The 25,900-nt window shown below is 45.3% G+C and overlaps 1 protein-coding gene across 3 annotated transcripts in view; it reads left to right on the forward strand.

The window, feature by feature from the left end:
- The window catches only part of AP2B1 (adaptor related protein complex 2 subunit beta 1), an 83,039-nt gene that overhangs the window by 45,250 nt on the left and 11,889 nt on the right, over window positions 1–25,900 (forward strand). For 2 of the 3 annotated variants that reach the window (XM_026063620.1, XM_026063621.1), the window contains exons 15-20: window positions 9,299–9,340; window positions 11,237–11,383; window positions 12,662–12,807; window positions 15,658–15,787; window positions 24,518–24,602; window positions 25,356–25,442. In XM_026063620.1, the coding sequence (XP_025919405.1) occupies window positions 9,299–9,340; window positions 11,237–11,383; window positions 12,662–12,807; window positions 15,658–15,787; window positions 24,518–24,602; window positions 25,356–25,442 (637 nt within the window). The remainder of the gene's footprint in view (window positions 1–9,298; window positions 9,341–11,236; window positions 11,384–12,661; window positions 12,808–15,657; window positions 15,788–24,517; window positions 24,603–25,355; window positions 25,443–25,900) is intronic. The other variant, XM_026063622.1, reaches the window with a different exon arrangement.

The following is a 25,900-nucleotide window of genomic DNA, read 5'->3' on the forward strand; positions in this document are numbered from 1 at the left end:
CATGGTCTCAGCTGGAATTGCTGGGAATGCAGGCAATGAGCACAGAGCAGTGACCTTTGCAGCCTTTGTCCTGCGTTGCAAGAGCTGCCACTAACAAGTTGTGGGTTCTTCTGTGTTCAGGCATCACAGAAAACAGTGCTATCGATGGCAGCTCAGAGTGGCTAGAAGTTAAATTTCTGTCTATACTGTCCTCATAGGTCATCTATTGTAACCCCTTGTATGTCATTAGCAGCTGGAGGTAAATAAATAGGCAAAGCAGAAGGATTAAAGCTTGGTTTGGGGAAAAAAGATTAACGGTTGGCATCAATGGACTTAATTTAATGACCCCCTTTGGCAGTAGAGCTGTTAGTTTACATGATACTAGGCTTTTACTTCATGTTTTTTCTCAAGCCTAAAGTAAATTCATGGGGCTCCGTGGCGTTATCTAACGAAGTGATTGTGTCTGGGCAGGGGAGTAGCTGTGCCCCAGGCTGTGTGGGCCAGCACTGTCTCACCTGAGTTATTAGAYGGGGGGAGCGCTAAGAAAATCTGGAGGGTGTTGACCCCCAGAACGCTTTCTATTGGAATGCTGTTGCATCAAATGCCCTTTCTTCCCCTTATCTCTCACATGTATAAATGAATCTTGTCCTGATAAATCTATGTGTTTTGCTGGCTTTTTGTCTCTTAGTCATCCTGGTTTGTGTGTGAGAGAATGTGATCTGTGCCTTTGTTTGTTGCTGTGGGCATGTGTTTAAAAGGTACCAAACTGAGTTACCCCAACCTGGTATTAGCTTAATTGCTAGGCAGTGTCTCTCTGCACTGCATGCCTTGTCAAGGGGATTGGCATTTGGATTAATCCTGGGCTAATATTAAGCAAAGTTTGTGCAGTGCCAAAAAAACCATGGGTTCAAAATGCAGGTGCAGGCATGCCTGCTCTGTATATGTGGTAGGTGGGTGAGATGTATTAAAAACATGGCCTGAGCTCCTTGAAGAAGGGCTGAGCTCTTCATCCTTCACCAGGAGTCAAAAATGGCCAGGAGCCAGGGGTGACAGTCACTTGGGTTGCTCACGCAGTCAATTACTGGGCTTGGAATCCTAAATAAATCATCTTCCTCTATTCTTATCTGTACTCTGGCTATCAGTATATCAGTATGCATTCTGGCTATTGGTGTATCAATCTCCTCCTCTTTCTCCTCCAAATAGCTCATCCACACATTTCTCTGTATATTATATTGCTGCCTCTCTCTCTTTCTCTCTCTCAGCTGTGAAGTTTCCCTCTTCATTACTCTCGAGTTTTTCTAATTCATTTTCTTCCCCTATTGTGCTGGGAAGATTGAATGAGGCACCCATACCATTGCATGAAGCTCGGGGCAATGTGAGCAGTCTCTCTCTTCTTCCCAAAGCAGAAGGCATTTACTTTGCTTTGGCCTGTACGCTGAGAGAAAGTAACCATGTTTGACTGTGGATGCCRATGCAGCCTCTTGTGTATGCTGCTTTAGTTGCTTCCTTTTCCCATTCCTCCCACTGTCTTAGGAGTCTAAGCAAGAGTACTGGAACCACACTTTTTTGGGGTCTAATCTAAGGAAGGATTGAGTTTACTTGTTCCCGAGAGGTTCTGTCTAGTGTAATTTTTAAGGTTCCTGATGATGGAGTTTCTGCCACCTCTACTGTCAAGCTCTGTCTACTTTCTGCTTATCACTAGCAGCCCTCCTGGATCTCAGGGGACCTGGGGGGAGGCAGGGGAACACAAGGGAACACATTCAAATGCAGTGTGTACTCTGCCTCGTGCCTCTGACGTCGTCTTACAGCTTGAGCTGGGACAAAGTCCAGTGATGTGTCAGAGTAGAACAATCCCGGATCCTGCTTCTGTTTTGCAAGTAATTGTATGATGTATAAATAAGCCTCTCTGTGTTACGGTGAAGGAAAATGGTTTGGGGTGTGTTTGGAGTTGATGCATGAAACCAGTGGCTGTGATGGTGAGATTGCGTCAGTAGTGTGAGCATCTCAAAGGCAGCTGAAGGTCTGGAATAGGTTGCTGGCAGATTATCAGCCACTTTGTCATATTCACTCAGTGTCATGTGTTGATCCCCTTGGATACTGGGTTGGCTTTTGTACATTTGATAATGTCTCCTTTTCTTTGGAGTGCGTGTCTGTCTTCGAAGGGATGTTCTTGCAATGGAAGTCCCAATGAGACTAACCCAGGAAGATCAACCCAAGCATTAATTTCTTTAAAAAAAAAAAAAAAGTCATTCTGCATTTCCTTTTCTTAAACTGTGGGGTTTTCTTCCAGGCGTTTGAATGGTGACTGCATTGTGTAAAACTGGATAAACAGCAAATTAATACTGTTCACTTGAATTCCTTTCTCAGCATTGCTAGATACTTATCCCTGTAACCAGAGAGACTCCAGCTGCTTGATAGGTTAATTTTCTTCAGTGAATATCTTGTGTTTTATCTCAACAGTAAGTCCTGTAATCAGTGTTAAAAGTAACATGTGCATATTGTGCATGCACAGATGCTGAGCATGTGTTAACAATTAAAAAAAAAAAAGAAAAGTACCAGGCCTTTAGTAYAAGAACAGGATATGCTTTGCTTATAATCAGAGCAGGCTTGCTATACAACTTATGGAAAGCTGTTCTCTGGTTAACAGAGCCAGGACTGAGTCTGCTCCAGGTTAAGCTCCTGTCTGTAACCCTGGGCAGTTCTGTTCTTCTCTGCTTTGCTCTCTTTTCTGTAAAATGGTGACCAAGCCCACTGTTACAAAGCTGTTTGACTCTCTGCTTCCAAAGTGTTAAGCAGTGATAGCAGGCACTAATGTGGCAGAAGCAGRATTTGCCTAGAGAGCAGTTTCAGGGATGCAGTTCTGTGTGCCGAGAGCCGGGGTTTGATGCCCTCTCCCCTTCAAGCYGGCTACGAGTGGCTAAACTTCATGCAGGTTATATGCAGCCCTCCAGCTTCTGGTTTATTGTTGGTGCAGCTCTCTGTAGGACAGCAGTTGTCCATCTGTGCTGTAATGAGCCGGGGTCATTTTGTCTTTAAACCTTGTTGTGCGTTCAGTTGCTGTGAAAATCCAGCAGGCATGAGATCCAAATGCTGCCCGGCGTATCCAGTGGCTCGCGGTGAGCCTGTGCGCTTCCCGGGGCCCGGACACTGTGGCAGGGAGCCAAAGAGCCTGGCTTTAAACCCTGAAGCGGAGCAGTAAATTTGTAGCAATGGACAGGCTTGGATTGTCTGTTATGTAAGGATTTTATTTAATACTCTAGCCACTCATCTACAAGAATATTATTGATTCAAGGCTGGCAGCTGGTCAGGCTGATTTACGTCCTGAATTGTAAAGCTGCTTGATAAACACTGGATGTACAGACTTTTCTGTAATGCCTGGACTGTCTTTGTAGTTTGTGGCTGTTCCAGGTGGAGCTGGATGCAATCAGGCTGGGTAGTGAGGGATTGACCCCAGAGATTTCTTCAGCATCACTCAGGGCTGTCTCCCACCGCTCCACCCGCTCTGAAGTGGCGAGGTAGAGCTGGGAGCTGAACGCTGGCCGGTCCTCTCCTGTCCGTGGCTCCAGGCACCCGCGGCCTTGCTAGCCTGGGAAGAACTGCCCGCTCCGCCAGTCCCRAGTGCCTGCCTTGGAGCTGATGGGGAACACTGGCGCGCAGAGACTGCTGGCGGTACCTGTCCCTCTCTGGCTGGCTGCTTTTAAGTGGGGAGTTCGATGTCTGGCCTCAGTGGATGACACTCGGACAAGTTGCAGTTGATTTAGGGCCTCGACGATGATTTTTTTTCAAAAGCTTTCTACTAAGTCGCATACGTTTATGGATAATTGATTCCTAGAGTGGCTTTAGCTTTGTCTGTATTGTGGCACTGTCAGAATAAGAAACCTGATCTAATTTGGAAGCACAAAACGGAGGCCCAGTCTGCCCTGGGTGCTGAATGCCTCTCCCGGCTCTCCAGATGACTTGCTGTGTGTGATTTTAGGGAAGTTAGTTAATTCACCTTTCCCTGGAACCGCAGTGTAAGAATGGCTAGGCTCTGCGTCAGCCCACATGTCCATTTATACAGTGGACTCAGCGTGTCCCCAGAGTGCTCTTCTGGCCTCCGGCAATGAGCTGCGAGCCTCATTTCATCTTGACTCTTCTGGTCTGACGAGCTACAAAGGACATCTGCTAGGATTTCTGACAAAGGGCATATGTCTGTTCCTGGACCAGCGCTAATAGGGTGAAGGAGCTCTTCTGGTGGGTTGCTCATTCATATCTGATTTAAGGCTGTTCAGGTTGTTACTGTAAGTGTAATAAGACTCAGAGCTTTGCAGAGTTGCTTTTTGACACTTTGGAAAAATCAAAACAGTTAGTTTCGTTTGCTGTTAGAAATCATTCAGCATGGCAAAGCATTAGCAGTAAGTGCTCCTGAAACTGGTGGCCAGGTGTCGGCTGCGTAACCTGTCCTCCACCGTCTTCGACACAGCTTGGTTTGGGCAATAGCCCTTCTCTTCTGCAAGCCTGCCTTGGCTGCTCAAAAACAGGCGCGCAAAAAGGGCAGTAAGCAAGGTACTGAAAATGCCTGGGTCTGCAGCAAGATGTCTGCAACCCCCCAGGAGGTCAGAGGGTGCACTTCACGCAGTAAAGCTCATGTCTGTAACAGAATTAGCCCAGATCAAGTGGCCTGCTAGTAACTCTTTTCTCAGCTATTCAGTCAACCACATCACCTGATTTTTGTTCAGAAAACGTCCTGTGTTCCTTGCTGTTATGTTACTGAGAATGCATGTTTTCATCTAGCTCCTTGGTGCTTAACTTTGAGTTGAGGGGGGAGGCAGCGATTGCCCCCTGTTAGCCTGTGAATTCTGGCTCCGTGAAATGCGTAGCCGCGCTGAGAGCCCTGGCTGTGCTGCGGGCACAAAACAATCCAGGCGCTGAACAATGGTCGTTGCAGCCTCTGTCCCTGGCTCCACCCTCCCCTGTTATTTTTTGGAGCTCCAAATACCTCACGTCATGTTGCAGAAGTGATTGTAGAAGCCTGTAACCCCTCAGTATCACATGAGCACTTCAGCAGAGTCACTTCATTACCAGCCACTGTTAAGATGCAAATAAACCTTCCTAATGAAGTGCAGCAATGCTGGAGTTGCTGCATAAGTCAGCATAACTGTTAACACGGAGCTGAAATTACAGGGCAAACACTCTTTAACTGCAGAGCAGCTGCAATGCCATCCGAGCCAACTAACGCAAAATAAAGATGCCGACACAGCTTGAAGAGGCGCTGGTGCTGTTCCCGTTCATGTAGGGTAGAGCTTGACCTCTTCTGCAAGTCCATGCAGCTGCTAGACCGCTGTTGTGACAAGATGGGTTTGTAGGTGCAATGGAATTAAAGGAAATTCCCATTTGAAGAACTTTGTGTGTTTGGTGGTGAGACTGCCTGTTCACCTCCTGCTCCGCGCCGGCAGCACTTCATCACAGAGAGAGGCTCTGTGCTCTTTAGCAAGAGGCAGCCTGCCAACTTCAGGAGCAGCAGCAGGGCTTTGCAGTGTTGCAAGTTCCCTACCGCAAAGTCCCCAGAGACCCTCAGCCATCCTGCGGTCAAGTGGTGTTCTTCTTTCCCTCCGCCTTAATAGTGAGGGTTTCAGCCTAGATGGGGCTTGCAGCTCTGTTAACGCAATCTTCTTCTACTCGCAGTGATCTGCTAGCGGGGCCGTTCCCTGCTCGTGTAATGCAGGCTCACGTTATCCTTCCCCAAGGAGTGGCTGCTCGCCTATCAGAATGAATGGAAATGGTTAACTAGAGCTGCCAGCCCTTGGGAATTGGTTCAGCAGCACTTCACGCTTCACTAATATCTGCTTCTTTCCTTCTGCATTCTGCCTGTCACTACAGATGGGAAAGGACACTCAGTGGGTAATTGGTTCCTGTTCCCTCCGTCTTCCTCCTTCCCTGTTACTCATACGCATCACTGTTACTGTCTCTTCCATCTTTTGAGTTCAGAGTAAAACTAGGTCTTGGGCTTCTTGCAGGAGTTGGGAGGATTGGGTAAAGTGGACCTTACAGGAGAAGTATAGGTGCTATGGAAAGGTGACAGCCAGGAAAAATGGAGAACACTTCTGTGCTGCTACATTGAATAGTGCACCCCAGGCCTGATTTGGAACTTATCTGACTAATTCTTTGTTAAGTTTTTACTCTCTCTTTCATTTCTGTTTAATTGGTATGTTGTCACTCCTCTCCTCCATTCGCTGTACAGGCAGAGCCAGCTCTGCCCACAGAGGTTTCATGAAGCTGCCCGCTCCTTGGAGCATGCTGTGCTGTGTTACAGCACACATCAGCAGCGCTTGCTCCCAAGCATAGGAGCCAAGACAGCAGTGGACTCCTGCATGCAGACCCCTCCTGCTGAATCAAACTGGGCTTCAGGATGAGTAGGTCAGAGCTTTCTTGCATTGGAAAGACAGCTCCTTTTTGCCATAAAGCAGAGATGATTGGATGCAATCTAGAAATGTAAGGAGGATCATGATAAATTCTCTGGGCCAGTGAGTTTTTCTCTGCCTTGTGGGGGGTGAGAGGTGAAGACTCAAACTCTGAAGACAAACAGCAAATCCAAATCCTACTTTTTCCCCAAGGCTTGACAGCTTGGGAAAATGGAAGACTTGCAAATAGCTTGAGGAGCTCCAATATATCACTTATTCCCTCCCTTGCAGTGAACACATGCAGATACCAGTGTACTGGTTTCTTCGAGGTTGGATTCCTGGCCTGCAGCTTCTTGTGATGAGTGTAGTAGGAAATGGTAGAATAGTTAACATCTGGCTTGATTATGCAGAATTATTCAGTCATTTCCATAATGCCCTTTGTAAAAATGCTTCCTGCTTGATAAACTAGTCTTTCTCCTGCTTCAGACAATGATGTACCAGAAATCCTCCATGCATACAGTAATATCTGGAAATGAATTGGATTCTCAACTTTCTTTATACTGACAGGCAGTAAAGTCCAAAGGAAAAAGTATGAAGTTCATCTCTGAAAGACTATGGATATGGATGAGGTATAATAGTTGCATTTATTACTGCTCAGCGAGCAGTAACAATGCATAAATGGTCTGATATATTCATCTAAAATATGGCTTGGCTTGAGAGCAGCCTGTAGAACAAAACTCTGCTGTGCCAGGCTGTTTCAGTGGGGGAAAACTGACGGTGTAATAAGTCCCATTTTTACAAACTCAATATTAATTGGATTTGCATCTTTTGGCTGGCTTTCTTTGGTCTATCACTGTTCTTTCTTTTGACTTTGGAATCACTCCTATCTGTCATCTCTTAAATAAGCTAAGACAGACAGGGATTTGTGCCCTATTCTGTTGTAGGTTGCAAAAGGATGGGTCTGTATGAAAAAATGGCTGTTGCAGAAGATGAGGGACCGCCTATGAATTTCTGCCATGACCTCAAGTATGGATAGAAAGATGCTCTTTTTTAACAAAAGGCAATTTGCATGTGATTTGTACTCCTCTAATATCTCCTTATGGTTGCTAATATTGCATCAGATGGCTCCTCTGGGTTATAGGAGACAAAGAAATGCTAGGAGATAAAAGGGGGATCTAGAACAACAAAGGAATTTGTCAAATTTTATGGGTTTTCTGGTGGTTAATTATCATCTGGTAAGTCACTGCCTTGCAACTTTGCTGTTCTCAACTCACTGTATCCTTTTCACCTGTGCTTGGAGAGAGAGAAGTTTGAAGCTTGGTGGTATCTCTTGACCAGTGTAAAATGCATTTGCCATGAGATCTCCAAGGAAACAGGTTTGGAGGGCCCAGAACCAAGTTGAATTTCCAGGCGTTTTGTGCAGAGGAATAGGACTGGGGCCTTTCTGCTCTATGCACACACACTGCTGGCAACTTCTGCTTTATGCCAGGCTGTGCATTTTAAAAATATTTTTATTACATCAGCCCATATTTGAATAACATACCTAGAATCAGTTTTAAGTGCTCTTCTAACGTAAACAAAGCCCCCAAACCTCCTGTATACCTTAATCAAATGGAAGATCAAAGCCTTTAATGAGACGAGCTGTGTTGTTCTGACCTGCCAGAACAGGTGACAGTCCCCATGGGACTGCACGTCATCGTCCTGTGTGCGTTTTGCCAGGGCGCGATCTGTGCTCTGCATGTGACAATAAACTGTGCACCAGGCAAAAAATACTGTGGTCTTGTGAACCAAAGTGTAGGACACTGATAAGCCTAGAGATGTCTCTGTAGTGAATAACCCCTGCAGATTTCTGCTTGTTTCCTCCTGCCTATCGGTCATCCATTGAGTGCTTTATAAATATTCACAGGAGCCATGTGCTGCTTGCAAACAGCACTCGTAGTCGGCTTTGGAGCCTGTCCTGAGCACTGGGTTCTCTCAAGCATATAGGACAAGTGGATGTTTAAAAAGTGGGCTTTACCATTGAGAAAACAGTATGGAGATTTTTTAAAGGGAGTTCGCAGTAGGACGGCTTATAGCTGAGCCACAGGATGATCTGGAGGAAGGGCTCCAGAGAGGACATACTGTTTACGAGCATGGAGACAGAGGTTGCATGGGCAGTATACAGTTGGCTATTTCAGTTGCCTCAAATGGTAGCTGTGTAGCTTGGCAGAGATCATTACTGAAGTGTCCTGCTGCACTGTAAGGTCTCTTTGCTATTACGGAGTGGCCCATTAGATCTCAAGCTGGTTTTGTGCCCTATGTGGGAGGATCAACTGTCTTCAGAGGGAAAACAAAGCTCATCTACCTGAGCTTTTGTAATAGCAACCTGGAAGCATGTATCCCTTTCTCTTTCTTCCTGGTTGTTGAAAAGAGCCGCATGTCAAAGGAACATATCCAAGCTGTTTTGTGTTTTTTCCCGTAGTTCATAGCTGTTCCCTAGAAAACAAAAGCTTTCAGGAAGTGAGCGTCCTGTCAGTTTTATTTTCATTCCTTTTCAGTTACCCCACTGGGTTTTTTAGAGCTGCTCAGGACTGCTGGTAGCCAGTATTGTGGGTTGAAGAAAAAGCACTGATGCATGAAACATGAAAAATTGTGCAGAGTTTATCATACAGGTGACAGGTTCAAGACGGGATGAGTTTTTGGTCTTATTAACCTGGAAAAATGCTCCCTTCTCTAATAGGTGTGTGGAGCAGTTCTCCAAATAGTTCTGTTCACAAAGCAACAAAAAAGCCCCTCTGTTCCCTCTGCTTTCCCGTCATAGCATTTCTGTCTGTCCTGTACGTGGCAAGCGAGTGAGACATGTTTGCWGCAGTGCAGTGAGGTGAGCTCTACTCTGGCCATCTGACACTTAGCTTAAATGAACTCGGTCTTTCTCTCCTCTCTCTCCTTCTCTCTTTCAGCTTGGCAGTGACCTTGGCGGGGGCATTGGAGGAAGTCCGGCAGTAAGTGCCATTCCATTTTTTTCCCCAATTTAAAAAGCTGCCCAAAGCTCAAGATTTTTAAATAAAGCTTACCCATTATGTGTTTAAAGATGCTTAAATCTCTGAAAGTGTTTGAACGTGGGCAACTGCAGCTTGAAGTACACAGGTCCCAACGTATGTTGCTTTGAATGAAGTTGCCACTTGGGCGCTCCTGAGAGCTGCAAGGGCCAGAGCTGTTGTCTCTGCTTGGCTCTCTTTTCTCCGAGCTCTTAGCTAGGAAAGGTTTGAGCACAGGTATTCAAGTTGACAATATCCCAGTCCTTGCATAACTGCTTTAGCAGCTGAAAGGCCAATGATGCATGCCTCTTTGCGCATAAAACCTGTTCTGCTACTACAGTAACCCAGTGTCACCACAGGCTTGCTTGAACTGAATGGCTCAAGCCTCTCAAAAGCCATGTAAGGCTCTCCCTGGAAGTCAGGATCCAGTAGAGATACTCTGAGCTTTCATACTACACGTGATCAGCACTAAAATCTGCCCACCACCACCTCCTTTTCTGTGCCTGTGTTCTGTGGCATCACTAGGACCTAGAGCGCTTGCCCAGGAAATGAGATACTTCCAAAGCACCTGTGGCTTCAAATGCATATCACCTTCTTCCAGAGAAGTGCGGGAAAAGGATGCAAGATGACTTGGAGACACAGCAGGCAGGAGGGAGTGTGCCTCCAGCCCATGCTGAGAGCAATGTCCTGTAGAAGGCTCCAGTCCTTCCTCCTAGGGCTGTTTAGCCAGCAACTTAAGGGGAAAAGCATACTCAGTTCTGGAAGAAGGGCCTTTCAGGGACCCTTGCTGTTATGGCTGCTCCTCCTTTCCCTGTGAACCTTGCGCTCCTTTCGAACTTCAGCTTGAGGGTAGAGGAGAACCTGTGTTCCAGTTTACATGTAGCCCCCAGGTAGCACACCGAAGAAGTGGGAGATATTTGCTCTGCAGGGCTCACACCTACAAAGGCAGGTCCTCGTCTTCCCAGGCAAGTGTTAAAACTACCTACAAGTTCTGTAAAACCACCAGTCCCCCCTGTCCAAAGGGTTGGTTAAAGCACCACATCTCAGATAGGTTCCTAAATGCAGAATAGCAGTGAGATTTCAGACCCAGACTTATYAGTGTTTCCTATTGCCTGCCTTAGTCATTCTGCCTGTTTCTGGGCTGCTGACTGTGGTGAATCCTATTCTCAAATACGTAATTCTTCCTGCTCTTAGTAAAGAGAACTTGGGTGCTTAAGTTGAGTGTGACCGTCCTGCCTGGAGCTGGGCATGTAATGATTAATATACCAATGTCTGGTATCATCATTTCAGTCCTAGGGGAAGGGATTGCCCTTCTTGCAGAAAGATTGTCCTCTGGCAGGCAAATAGGACTAGTTCTGCTTCATGTAATGAACCCTTTTGACCATAGTGCTAAGAATATAGAGGTCTGGCCTTGGATAGGAATCCACAATACGGTCATGACTCCCACATTGTTTCTGGATGTGCCAAGTCTTGCCAATTCCCAAAGACTGTCATACTTGGGAGAATATTTGAAGCATCTTGTCTTTTCCCTGGGCTTATGCATGATCGATCCCTAAAGCACATTGTCTTTTTGGGAAGGAAAGATGGAGAAGAAGGACTTCTCCATAATGGGAATAGATAACTGGAACTGTAATCAYGATGTGAAGGCTATTGCATGATTGAGGTGACAGCAGAGTGTAGGGATTAGTTGCCAAGAGCTCTGGAATTCAAATGCATTATTTAGCACTATTGATAATTCAGCGGGGAAGCTGCAAAGAGCTTTAAAATATTCAGGATATTGCCCGAGTTCATGCTTTATTTAATAAGTAGTGTTCTTCATATGTGATGTTAATCAGTGCCTGTTCTTTCTCACTCCTCCAGGTGGGGCAGACCTACATTCCCTCTTCTGTGCCAGCCACCTTTGCCCCTTCACCCACCCCAGCGGTGGTGAGCAGCGGACTCAATGATCTCTTTGAACTCTCATCTGGTATAGGCATGGCCCCAGGAGGATACGTGGCTCCAAAGTCTGTACGTAAGAAAAAGGACAATCTGTCAGTACATTGTGATACTTTAGGCAACAGGGAGTGGGAAATTGCTCGCCTGTCCTCTTTATTGTTGCTCTTTGGTGCTACAGGGATATCCTAGTTCAATTCCATCCAATCAGAGGTGTGCTCTAGGTTTCTCCCAGGCAGAGTAATGGTTTGGTGGAGACAGGGTTAGTTACAGACTTTTGTTTTTCAGCAGTTCCTTCATTTTGCCTGTAACAATATTATTCTACAGAATGGCTTATAGAAGCTGTGAGAATTTCAACTTTGTGGAAGCAGCTTTCCTGGAGACCTAACTTATAGTAAGGTTCCCCAGGAATCTGAGAGCAGGATGTCATTTGCTACAACTTTCATAGACTCCTTCACTGCCATGTTACATTCCTCTGAATAAAGAAAAAATCATGTGATTGAGCATGCTGCAGTGTAATGTGGATAAATGCTCTATTAGTGACAGAGGTGGCAGATGCACTGACTAAAGCATGCTTAGTCTGGAGGGTTCATCAGATACAGAACATGGTTCTGTTAACAGGCTGTGGAGCAGCTGTTGGGTTCAGGGTTAGCCTTTCATACCTGAAAGGGAATAAATCAAAATTTGCTCTCTTATTAAGTAGTCAATGGGTAAATAAACTACAATCATCCTGTGAAATCTAGGATCTCAAGGTACTGCAAAGCATACATGAAGCTTCTTATACKTAGCTGTTTACAAGTAATATACCAAATAAAACCAACTACAAAAGAACCCAGTAATTTTGAGATGAGAAGTACTTCCTTTTGAACCTCTCAAGTCTGAGTCTGGGTTTTTCCACAAAGTTGCTTTGGGAATCCAGAATCCAAACAACTAATAGTATCAGCCCTGTGATTTATTTGGTTCAAATTTTAGCATTGTCCTGCCTCTAATAGCCCAACAAGTCCTTGGAGAAGCCTGTCCATCAGCAGACTTGGTAAGTCTCACATTGGTGTGATGGACACACACTCTGACTGTTTCTTGTGCACACCAGTGTTTAGTATATTTGAGTTCTTACATGAGTGCTGTAAACAAATATGGATTAGGAGCAGCCAGCTTATTCTTGTTGGTGAGCTTGATCCTTTCAACACCCCATGTTGTGTCTTCCCTGTAGTGTTTCTTTTGCATTTGTGGGCTTAATGTGCCAGTGTAGCTGGATTTCCTAACTCAGGACCTTTTCTGTTATTTGGAAAACTATGCTTGTTTGTTATCTTCAGGCCAGATTTCTTACGCTGAATGAGGTCTCTTCTGTTTCAGGTTTGGTTGCCTGCAGTGAAGGCTAAAGGATTGGAGATCTCGGGCACATTCAGTCACAGGCAAGGACACATCTACATGGAGATGAACTTTACCAATAAGGCTTTGCAGCACATGACTGATTTTGCCATTCAGTTTAACAAGAACAGGTAAGAAAACCATATACTTAATCTGCTATGATAAAAAGATCACATGTTCCCATTGAAGAAGTCTATGTCTACGCTGCTAGATATAGAACATTATGAGCAAGCTGGTCTACTGGTGGGGGAGGACCCCAGAGCAAACCTCCTTGCCTTTATCATATCATCCTGCATATTGGTCCCACTCTGGCTAGACTACTGTTTACTGGTCAGGAGAACATAAARGATCATTTGAGGCTTGGCCGGGGAAGGAGAGCAAACAGGGTGGCTCTGGCAAGGAGTTACTTGTACAAACCAGGCAGGCCTTTATGTAGGTGTGTAATTCAGTCAAGAAAACAGCTGCTAGACACAGCCTGCACTCTCCATCAGACCACAGTTTTGTGAAACAGCTGAAAATACAGATTGATAAATTCATGTTGTTTTTCAGTTGTTTGCTCAAACTGCGTCTTTCTTGCTCTAGTGAGGAATCAGGCAGCAGGTGGTCCCCTCTTTCTCCAAACTTGAAGCAACATCTGCCCCGTTTAATCTCTGCAAAGTTTTAAAGCAGCCTCATGAGTTGTTAGGCAGGTTAGTGTTTTTATATGCCCTAAGGAAAGCATAAACAGGCAAGGATCTGAGCTGCAGAAATATCAATCCCTCATGCCTGTACCTCCTGCCTTAGTTGCTGTGCTGCCCCTCAAACTGTCTGGAAGTGCTGGTCTTGTTAATAAAGCCATTTTGACAGTGAAGAATTTTCAAAGTAAGAGCCTGTGGCACATGTTTTCTCTATAGTTGGCAGCAAAATAATTTTGTCAGAAGGAACAGCCCCTTGAATGTCTAGAGCATACAGGTTCTTCTCAGAAACCTGTCTCAGCCAAAAGACATGCCATGGCAGCGCAACCCGAGTGTCATCACATGAATACCCTTCTCGGTCACGGAGCATAAAGTGTGGTTTGCTATAGATTATCTTGAGCAAGTACATCATGGACCAGGCTGGTTCTTGTCGAGACTGTAAAGGAGATGTGACTGAAACATTCCCCTTATTTCTTAAAAGATCCATTCACAGAAAAGGGATTATCCATGCCAGAGATCCACTGAAACTGTCTTTTTAACATCACTGTTAGCTTTGCAAATTTGGGATTTCTTGGGATGAATAATATTTACTTACGAAAGACATTATGCTAAGTAAGTCTTAGTAAATGCTCTCCCTGGACTGCTATATTTTCTGGAGAGTTTTGCAAGGCTGCTGTAGCCAAATTTTTCATGCAAATTGGCCCGGAAAAAAGGCATTTTGCTCTTGATTTTCTCCATACATCAAACTCTGTTCTAGCCACACCTACATGGTGCCTCCCAGGGTTGTAAGAAGTTTGAATATTGTACATTAAAACAGCAGCTTCTCCTTTTCCAGCCTATCAGCAAATATTCCACATATAATCTRCTACTATTTACTATTCAAATTCTGTCTTCCTGTCACCATTTTCCACTGTGGCTTGTGCACTGGAAGGAGCTGCAGAGGGCTGGCTCTTTGGGCTTAAATATTTAAGTCTGTGATTGGGAAGTTTCTATTGCATTTCTCCCTCTCCTGTTGCTAATAATCACATTCACTGCGGTCTTGRGATAAAGCATTTGCGGGGGGAGGGAAGAAAACCCCTAGAGCTCTAGCATGCTCTAATGTCACTGCCACTTAGTAGCAAAATGCAACTTCCTTTGAGCCTAAGGGAAAACAGTAGGGCTTTTTATGTTCCCCAAGGTGAGATGGCTGCAGAAGGCAAATCCCATGGCTAGGCTCTTGCTGAAAATATTCTCATTTCAGCTCCCTAGAGCTGAAAGCTAAGGAAAACCGAGAAAGGGCCATTTGGTTTCAGAAACAGTGGCATATGCAATACACAGGTGTCTAATTTTGTGCAGAGGCAGCATCAGTTTTTTGGTGCATGAAATAAAAATGCAGGCCTACACATCTTTGATACGTTCCTATAAATGCTCTATGCCCTCTGAGTTAACATGAATTCTGCTAAAGAGAAATGTGATCACAGGTAGATACCCAAACTGTCATGCATCTGTACTTCAAACTGCTTTTGAATATAAGACAGTATGTAGTACACAAGTGTTATGTTCAGCGTTAGCTGCCTTTCCYCTTCTCTGCACTAAGTAGAGGTGCCTGTGGAATTAATCCAGCCTCTTGGCTGGACTGGAGAGGCACGTAAACATTCACGTTGCCATGGTGGTATGTGTCCTCAACTGAAGGAGTCTCAAACCAAGCAACAGAACCAGGGTCAAGTCCAGGTGTTGGCATCCAGAACCAGACAGCTGGCTATGTTGACTTGTTTACTCCACAGTGCTGCTGTTACAAACTACATATTCCTCCCTGGTTATGTATGTGTTCTGTATCCGCTTCAGTTCCTTCTTCTGTAGCTCCCAGCACTGTAACAGCTGTGCAATAAAGTGCTCTGCAGTTCCGTAAGAGATTGCCCAGAGGCCTCAGTCTTTCTCCCTGTTTTTCTGAGTCCGTGTGCTGTTCCTTGCTGGGCAGGCTGCTGCTCAGTAAGTAGACCAATGCCATGCAGGACTTAATGGAAGAGTTCCCAGATGCTGGTCCCCTGGGCACAGTGTGCACGTTGTCAGGGAGACTGACCTGATTCAGTGTCCTATGCCTTGTCCTACTTTGAGTAACTGCTGTGGTGCAAATTGTCAGCTGTGTTCATCTCCATGGGGTAACAACAGGGGCAGCTCAGGAGTAATAACAGGAAGCTGAACCAGCTTATGTTTGGCAGAAGGAAGAGGTGTTGGGACAGTATCTCTGGCATCTTCCCCATAGAGTCAGGCCAGGGCTCTCCAGCAATGCAGTGCTGCTGTCATCACCTCTGTTTTTCTCTTGCCCAGCTTTGGGGTCATCCCAAGCACCCCGTTGGCCATTCACACACCTCTGATGCCAAACCAAAGTATTGATGTCTCCCTGCCTCTCAACACCCTGGGACCAGTCATGAAAATGGAGCCTCTGAACAACCTACAGGTAAGGATTGTCTCGTTCCAGGCAGGGAGGGAGACCAGCAGGCGCTCAGCCCAGTATGTTTAGCCCAACACAATGTGGTRAGACGCTTAGCACCAAAAAGCTGTGCATATAGGGTGACTATGCAGAGCCAGAATATCATATGGTGGTGGGTCATGAGTTTGGCCAAAACGTCTTCCTATTCCTTTTTCTGGTGTCTCCCAGGAAGACTGAAGCAGGAACTTCTTGAATTTTGTGACATGCTTTTTCAAACACCTCAAACGCACTGCTTGTCTTCCTGTGTCTGTGCAGATAAGGCGCCTCAATCTGCTCCAGCAATGTGCTTCTTTGAACAGGGCATGAGGTTTGGTTGGGCTTATGAACTAGAGCTGGTCTGACCAGAGAAAGCAAATGCCTGTGGTGGAGCAGGCAGTGAGAGATGTCAGCAAGAACTGAGGGAATTAAAGGAATTGCAGGAAAGATGGCAACTGCTGAGTGATTAATATTTCTCTAGTGCTCTTAACTTCCAGGGTGCTTTACCAAAGACATCTGCACTTCTCTGCCCCAGATAGCTTAATCTAAGGCAAACGAGACATGTTCCAGGAAAAGCAAGGGAGAAATGATGGAAGCAGCAAATGTTTCATTAATGAAGCTGTTCTATGCGTTTTGGGGACAGTAGAGCAATCTGCATTTCCTAGAAGAGGCTTTTTATCAGATTGGGCTGCCTTAGGCAAGACAGATCCTTGGAGGTATTTCCCCCAGTTTGGACTCAAGACTGTCTATGTCAGAACTGGCATGCGTCAAGGGCACTGGTCTTGCCCAGGCTCTTCTAACTGAAGTAATTGTCAGGCAGGCACACTTCCCACCTGGGGAGGTGTTTCCCTTTTGCTGTCCTATGCAGTCACTCTCTGGAGTTCAGCTCAGTAAGTGACTCCTGTCTCTGCTCTGTGTAGCTGGGTCCTCCATGAAGATTTTCCCAGTATCCCAAAGGTGCAGTTAACTAGTACTGTGGCATGTCTTGCTCACCTCATGTCTAGGGGACACGGGAACTAGGTTGGTTTCTTGTAGTGTAGCAGTCCATAGAAGGGAATATATCTCATTTTGAAGAAGCTTTTTAGCTTAAAAGAATGACATGAAAGTTACTATTTATTCTGCCTGAGCAACTATTTTTTTCACTTCTCTTGACTTCCATTCTGGGGCTTATGACTTATTGATGAGTCCTTGGGCAAACAACTCGAAATAGCTTCTCTGGCGCTCAAACGAGCAGTCCTACACTTCGACTCTGAGCTCAGTCGTGTGATCGGGGGAGCATTTGGACAATGAATGAAATACATGTGCTGTCTTTCACAGAGAGCTTTTTGGGCTTGTGGAAAAGCTGAATTCCCTCTGCATCCAGGTCACAAGCACATGGTTACATCACTGCATTTGGGTCAGCTGTTGTAAACTCTACCGCCTTCTCTGAAGGAAGTTTGGAAGTGTAGGAGCTGTGAGTCCTGATCTGCTTCCATAACACTGGAGACTCCCTCAATGAGGCATTCTCAAGTTGCTGCTTCCTTTGATGAGGAAGGAAATGAAGTATTTGGGTTATTAAATCCCTGAAGGAATCAGAACACAGTTTGTTTCTTGGAACATCTTCTGCTAGAACAAAGCAAAGAGAAAACATGTGAGGAAACCTCCAGCTACCTTATACTGAGGCAGCAGAGCATTCATTAGTGCCAGACTTAGTTGCTAATTTGSTAGCTATCTCATTGCCATAGAAGTTGGCTGCCCTTTTACAATTGGGGAAGCTGCCATATGGAGTAATAGTATATTTCTCTGCAAAAAATTGAATCATGATAGCAGATGCCAAGTTAAAAAGAGCACTCCCCTTACTTTCCTGACAGCAGTGGGTTTGATGGAGATCTGTCATTGCCCTGACAGCCAAGGCACTGGTTTTATGTTTTGTGAGTTAGTGTGGAAATCATCTGTCTTGAAACATTCAGAAATCATTTTGGTGACCTACTTAGGGAACAATTTATAGCATAATATAAAAGTAGAGAATACAAATGTCCCTGTATTCATTGAAGAACCAAAATACTCAATTCAAGATGAGTTTGCTTAATGCAATTTTTCTGAGCTTGGAAATATTGAAGTAGAATTCAGAATTGGTTTGAACCGGAGGATCTTGTGTTCATCTCCTAGTCTGTTTTTTTGTTGTTTTAGTAACAGAAAAATAAGTCCCGAGGTAACCAAAGTGATAGCTTTCAACTTTTCATCATGTTAATCAGAAACTTCAAAGGCCAGTAGTACATTCCTTAGGCAACTACGTCAGAAGTAATGAATTCAAGTCTTGTTCAGGTTATATTTTGATTTCTGTTTCTAATCCTTCACTGACTACAGCTGGTTTAATCTTAACATTTGTAATCACAGAAAGAAACTAAAATATTCGACAAGTTAACAAAAAGCCATTTTTACAAAAAGGGGAGGAGGACTGAAATGTTTTCAGAGGCTTACTTAAATGAAATATAACCATGGTGCCCAAATGAACAGACTTCTCTGTTTGCCAGTCGTCTTGCTGCATGTGATAATGACTAGAAGGCTTCTCCTTCCCATCCTAAAGTAGTGATGAAAATGTTTTTGACTTGTTGAGATCAAAGCTCAGTCAGGTTCAACACCCAGTCAAAGGATAAAGCCAAAGTCAGAATAGGCACAGCACTGTAGGCTAAAGAGACTCCAGTCCCTGCTCTCTGGTTCATCTCTTTTACTTCTCCCAGATAAAAAAAGCTGCTGTCAGGATGCCCTCGGAGCATGCCTCTTGCTAAAGAAAATCTGAGGTGGTTGTTGGTGCACTGCTAATTTCTGCTGGGGATGGCAGCTGGGGAACATGTCAGCCTTTTGGAGGCTACCTGGCACTTGTGGGTGCTTCAGTCCACCTGCCCAGAGCTGGCTCTGCAGAGCATGGCAATTACAAGCAATTACAGGCTCTTGCCCAAAAGCGTGTGAGAGGTTGTGTTGACCATCAAAAGTGTTTGGTAGCCTTGGCTTGGTTGCCAGTCAGGCAGGTAGCTCCAGTACTTGCACAGATTTATTTGAGTCCTGTTGTTGCCTTGTCACAGTCGAAGCTGTGAAACACATGTGATGACTTGTAGCCCATCAGGGTCGTCGTTGGAGGGAGAGATGGGTTATTCTTGCCACCACATATATGAGTTCTTGAGCTCTCAAGGAAGAAAATGGATTCTGATTTTTGCATTGTGAAGGATCTTAATTCTTTCCAGACACTTTCTGGGCTTAGAGCCAAATTTGGAGTAAGAAAATGCCTGGGATGGGGGCCTTCCTATGATAAAGAGAGCCACTGTTCCTAATAAATGGCCTTTCAAGGGCTGTGAAATGCTGTGGATTTGGAAAACTCAGTTTTGTTCATTTGTTTTCATAAGAATCGCTCCCCTAATCCTGGAAACGAGTGAAGTGGAGCCAGCCTGCTGAGAAAATTTCAGGCATCGGGCCTGGCCTGTCATGGCACAGATCTGATAGTCTTTACTGTGAGATGGTAACTACTTGCAGGAGCTGATACAATCAAGAACAAGCTAGAGACTCCCGGAGCAGCAGTGCATCTGCCTAAGCCTGGAGCATCAGTGTTCCGGGAAATAAACATTCAAAATTGACAGTCAGTGCGTCCCATTCCCTGGCACTACCTGGGGGGAGCTACTGAGCTCACAGCCCAAAGAAGCATGACTTCAGTTTCCCAGAAGGCCCTTAAAATGATTTGGGCTGGACTGGCGAGCATTGGAAGGGACTGATCTGCCAACTGCATTGCTTCCTGGAAAGTGACACTTGGAAATGCAGACCTCTCCCTTGCCGCTAAAGCTGTCTGAGTTGAAGAATGTTTCTTAGTTGTTTCTTCCAGTGTGTTTGGCAAAACAATATTTTTCCAAAGGCAAATGAGAAAAGGTTGGTCTTGTTAATGCACTAGGTCATACTTGTCCCTCAGTGCTCAGTTCTGCTGCAGCTCATCACCTGTGCTCCTCCTTTCTTCAGTTTCTCACTTGTCATGCAGCAATGCTGGAGGTCTCATTCATGAGAAATGTTGATGTATCTCAGGTCACAAAGGCAGAGCCTTCATAGTTTGAAACAGATTTCACACATTCAACTCAATAAAAACAAGGCTGAGAATTGCCATGAGCAGCAAGTCTAGCCAGTAGATGTTCTGCTTTCAGAGCCTGCTTGATAAATAGCACAATATCTGCATGTGTGAGCTGGGTCAAACTTACTGGACCAACTAGCACGTAACAGACTTCCTGGGTGACTAGAAGCGGAAGGTGTTTGCTTAGTTTTGTTGCCCAGATTTTTTTTTTTTTAACAGCCTCTGCTAGTGAGAAGGTCTTATTCCAGCAAAAAGAGAGCCCACCCTGAAAGGCTCCCTGAAGGAAACACTCAAATCACAGCTTGGAGTCTGCAGCCAGTTCCTAGCTCCTCTGTGGAAAGCTGTTGACTTCCCGATTAAGGACAGGTCTGGCACATGGTAGAGTACATTTGATAAAATGTGCATTTTGAACTTCTAGTACAGCCAGACAAACATGAGAGCAGAGCTCTTCCCCAGTGACTTTCTGTTCCCTGACCGTTGACGTAAATGGCATGCCAGGAGGTGACAGCTGCTGCCAAGGGCGCAGCACCCAGCTCGCATGGTGTGCATGCCACTCCGCTGCCCGAGCTCGAGATTCGTGCCTGTAGGTAGAGCACCCGGCTAGCAGCGGCTGTCAAACGCCTGTAGGATCCCAAGAGCCCGACCTGTCAAACAAAATGAAGTGAAGTAGATAGCACTCCCTGGAGGCATCTGACAGCCAGAGCAGCAGACTGTCACGGAATAAACCACGACCTTGTACTGGCAGAGGTAAAATAGACTCTGCAGAGGAGAGTTCTTCTCGCCTTAGCAGCTTGGCTGTTACCAGACATTAAAGCCAAACCAAACTCTAACTAAATCCTTAATTTAGTGTAGGTGCTAATGGGATTCCAAGTGGGTATGTTGTGTATTTACTGCTGATGGAAAGCATCTGTGTGTGCTTTCAGACCCAGTTTAGAAAGTTAGTTTGTATGCTCGAGTCTGGGATTTAAAGCATCGGAAACCTGCGCTATTGAAGAAAATAGTTTGGCATTGTTATCATGAGGTACCTCCTCCTCAAAATATCACGTGTTGGCCATCAGAGGGTTTCACAGCAGGAAAAGGCATCAGAAGGGTTCTCATGCTGCAAGGTGAGCAAATATGTTCCAGGGTTATTTCTCCAGGCACTGATTCCTCTAGTCAGAGGATCACTAACAGGACRTAAGTGACCCTGTGCCAGTGTTCAGTGGGCTCAGACCTTCTCAGCAGCGAAGCATCACATGAAAATCTGGCACCTTTGAATTTTATCCCTCAGAAGCCTTGTAGTCTGCTGGACTGAATTCACAAGGCAGTAATATTTTTTTCTTCTTTCAAATAAGATTGCAGATGGAAAGCTGTTTTGATATAAAATGTTTCTGTCTCAACTCTCAAATGTTTGAGGCTGAAGGTCTTGTCAAAGATTTAATAGTCCATGTGCAGGTTGGCGGGTTAAAGCTGCAAAGCCATGGGACTAGAGGATTTATTGAGTGCAAGTGGAGGTTCCTTTCAAGCATGTCAAACCTGGAGAGACTTCTCAGCTACTGGTATCATTTTAAATGTCAGTGGTTGTCTCAGACCCACGTTCTCACTTAAGGAGCACTAGATTTTTTTGGAAAGTAGCTACTCAGTTTCTCTCAAGCTCTGGTCCAGATCTGCTTTCTGCCTGAAATTGCTTTTGTAGCCTGTCAGATGGCACTGGATGCTCCTGATGTGGCAGTGAAAAGGTTGAGACACTTGGAAAGGTGTTACGAGCTGGCAGGGCCTCCAAGCCTGCTCTTGGTGTGACTTCTCCTGTTCAGCTAGCTGCAGGCTGCTCTGCATGGACCAGGTCTTGGGGACTGGAGCACCAACAGCTGTGTGCCTGGCTGTTTTGAGGGGGGAAGGATGTGGTGTTGCATGATGGAAGCTGCTCTCAGAAAAACTTACCGGTCTTGTCCCAGTGCTATAGGTAATGGGGGGGGGGACTGTAGCTCTTCCCCTCCCTGTTTGCAAAGTTATTTGTAACAGCTGACTTCTGCATCGTTACAGATACTTGCATGGTGACGCATGATGTCATTACTGAAGCCAGTGATGCAATTTGGTAGGAAGGCTGGAGGGTGGCTTGCTGTGCTTTATTGGGAAGAAACTGCGCTTTGGAGCACATTAATTGCGTAGCTCCCTAGAGTACAGCCAAAGCAGCTTACTCAGGATGTTTCTGCAGAGTTGAGAAGCAGGTCAGCAGATACCTTTTTATAGCATTTTTATAACTGCAGGGACAGGGTTAGCATATTAATTTGGCGTGCGCCTCTAGAGCCTTGACCGGAGAGAAGGCGCTTCTCTCCAGCCCCTCTCCTAAGTAACTGCTGTTGTATGGCAACAACAATTAGCTACAAAAGCTAACTAATCTCTGTTGTTCTAAGGCAAGGCAATTAATGATTAAATCAGAGCTGGAAAAGATCTTAGGTCTTGCAGTGTAGTCCCTGCTATGCTTTGTTGTTTTGCTACAATACACCTTACTGAGAGCATTATCAAGGCTGATTTTAAATACTCCAAGCACTGGAGCTTCTCTCTTCCTCYGGAGAATTTTATGCTGCTTAATAATTTTCACTGTCAAGTTTTCTTGGAGGTTTAGCCTAAATTTTCCTTCTTTCAGTCTGTCTCCATGACTCTTACCTCCAAGCGTAGTGTCTAGAATGATTGCACTGCTTTCCTTTCCAGAACTCTCCCCTCCAAGATTCAGAGGTGCATTTTTGGCTGCTCACCCAGACTCTGTTTAATCACATTTTGCAGACGTGAATCACTTAAGTCCATCCAGCAATCTGCTACTGCCCCTCTGGCTTAGGTGTCTGTAGCAGCAGTAAGATGTTAAAGAGCTGGCTGTAATATTCCATTCTAGCTCTCAGCATTCAAACTCACAAATATGACGCCAACAGTCAAAGCATGTGACAGCTCCCTATTACAGAAGGCCATGTGGATTTTTTTATTTTTTTTAGGTTGCACCATAATCTACATGTTTCTAGCAGGCTTTAAACTAATCCCCTCTTAAAAGCTGGCTTGCACTGTGGGAATTAAATATAAGCCACTACTTTTGACGATGGCTGAGAGTAGAAACCCCACAGACTGTCACATCTACCTTTTTGTTGTTGTTTGCTCTTCTGAGACCTTCCCAATTGCTGGAGGTGTTCTTCGTTTGGGAACCTTGTCTCCTACCACTTGTGCTCTGGCTCRCGTGTATGTCTAACCAGCTGGCTTGTGAATCCTCTGGTTTATTCCCCTTCCGTGTCTATCCACAGCTGTTTCTTACACTTGGGGGTTTCTTTCTAAACCTGCCGCTGTTGGACAGTAGATTTTCTCAGCAAAACACTAATGTATGTAATTATTAATGTGAACAGAGTTTGTCTTGGCATAAGTCTTTGCAGCAGCAAATTTATTTCTTTGGCTCAGCTTTCAGCTTGGTCTGGTTTGTGTTTCAGCTGGGTGACAAATTGGAGAATTTGTCTGGGATTTTTTTCAAAGGAAGCAGGAGCTCAAACAGCCACTGAAATTCAGGGCTCCCCTCACAATCTCGTTTCTAGGTCCCTCTTACAGGCTAAGTTTCCTCCATTGCAAGGAATGGCAGGTGTCTGCTGAACTTTACTCCAGTGACAGTTTATTGCTATGCTGGATGATGGGAGGAGAGCGTGAGTGGCATAGAAAAAAAGCCCACAGCTACGTTTTCTGTGCTATATTATGACAGTGCAGTTTCTCAGACCTCTGGTTTGCTCCTGCTGTACCATCAGCTCTCAGCCTGGGGAAAACTGAATTGAGGTTGCTCTCTACATTAGCAGAGATTAGTCAGGAATGTGGCAAGCATGGGTGAGAAGAAGCAATCCAGTGCATCTCCCCAGCTGGCAGAGTTTAATGACACTGAGGATTAAGTCTTTTGTCAAGTGATCTTTTTTTTACCTGCCCTCATTGCTCTAGAGGCACAGAATAAACACCCACCGTATGTTCTCTATCCGGCTTGCGCGAGGGTGAAGGCAGTAGGCTTGAGAGACTACAGGAGTGTGCAGACAGTGCAGCAGAAGTGGACTGGCTTCCGGCTTTGTAGAAGGCATCCAGGCTGAAATAGAGTTAACCAAGGAATCTGCATGTTCAGAAACGACTGAATTGCTGGGGTAAAACAAGAGATTATGTGGGGTTTTGGAGGTTGGGAATTACAAGGGTGAGGTGACAGAGATGGGAGGTGAAGAAGCTCATGTGCAACAGGAGGACAGACGTGATAGTAGCTGCGTGCAGCCAGAGTAGATGAACATATATAGGAGGTGGAGGACATGAAGGGAGGGAAAGGCTGAACGAGAGTAGAAACGGGCAAGGATGCTGGCTGTGACCCCGCTGGTGCAACCGGCTCTGACGCAGCACGGTGAAATGCTCGCAGGAGACGACTGAGCAGCTTCTGGTGAAAATGGAGCGAGTGCAGTGGACTGAGCCTGATCCTTGTCTGTGAGCTACCCTGCAGCTCAGCAACATATCTCCAGATAGTCCCGTGTTCAGAGTCTGCCTTTGCTTGGAGAGAGCACTCCTGCACTCACAGGCAGGAAACGACCGTGCAAGGCCTTGGGATCCCTTTGAACTTCCAGCCAACAGAGCAGCTTTAACCCGCCCTGTTTCTTCTATAACAGGTGGCTGTGAAAAACAACATTGATGTCTTTTACTTCAGCTGCCTAATTCCTCTCAACGTGCTTTTCGTAGAGGATGGCAAAATGGGTGAGTGTTGCTTAGGTCTGTGGTCAGCCTCCCCAAGCCAGGTTGTACTAGCAGCGCCCAACTGGGTACCAGTTGTCCCATGGCTGAGAATCGCATGTGCTTGGCCGCTATCTTCATGCCAGTGTGTCTCAGCAGCCTCAAGTGGTTAGCAGTGGTGTGATAGCCTACCCCTGTTCTCCTGCAATATCCATAGAGCTGTGCTTCCAGAACCAGTGTCCTCTGCTCTGACCCTCTCTGCTAGACAAAGGGTGGATCTTTTTCCTTTGAGACTGATTTCTGGTTTTGTTGGAGGGGTGGCTCACTTAAATGGATCTGGGATTTGCCCCTATAACCTTTGCATTGCAACTCTTGTGTTCCTGTTCTCATTTATTAAATTGTTCTTTGAACCRGCTGGGAAGTTGCTTGGAAAAGCAGCATCTTTACTTTCACCATAAAATAATCTTGAGTGTGTGGGTCTCCTTCCTTCTTGTCAAATCCCACCCGTTCTTGGTTTGTAAACAGCTCATATGATAAAGACTGTCTTTGCTTTGAGGGTTCTGAAAACCATCAAAGCTTTGCTGCTTTTACAGTAAGACTGAGATTATTGTAGGAGCAAATCCTGGATCTGACCATGGCAGGGCAAAACATGACCGAAAGGTTGGGTTTTTTTGTTTGTTTGTTTTTTTCCTCTACCTTCTATCATTCTGCGGTGATTTAATTAATGCTACAATCCTGCAAGGAGCCAGGAGTGCTGATCATCTTTCTTGTTTGTAGAGCGCCAGGTCTTCCTCGCAACATGGAAAGATATTCCAAATGAAAACGAGCTTCAGTTCCAGATTAAAGACTGCCACCTGAATGCCGGTGAGTAGCTTCGTTCTACCATGCTGAGAGCCTTGAGCAGCACCTGTGATACATGGTCACTAGACATCACCTTATTAATAGCATTGTGTCTGGATAACAGATAGATGAGTATTGCACTTGTGAACAGAATGCCTTGTAAGCTCTGGGTCCTGGGGCTTGTTTTAAATGAAAAACTTTAGCTGAGTCAATGAAAGCATGTCTAAAATCCCAGACCTTAGATTTTACTTCTCTGCTTCTTCCTTTCATTCTGCATCTTGTATTCATGTTTTCTCTTTTATGCTTCATTTCTCTGTAAAGCTGTTCTTAAATAGAGCTGAATACTGTATTTGGGCTGTTCATCAATCCTGTCTTGCTACAGTGGGCATCATGCTGCAGGTATATGATGTGGTAGTTTGTTAATGCACCTTGCCATTACCAGTGTAAAGAGCACTTGTAAACAGGACTAGAAGTCAGGAGAT

The sequence above is a fragment of the Apteryx rowi genome, unplaced genomic scaffold (assembly GCF_003343035.1).
Source record: "Apteryx rowi isolate R43461 unplaced genomic scaffold, aptRow1 scaffold_20, whole genome shotgun sequence".
Lineage (NCBI taxonomy): Eukaryota > Metazoa > Chordata > Aves > Apterygiformes > Apterygidae > Apteryx > Apteryx rowi.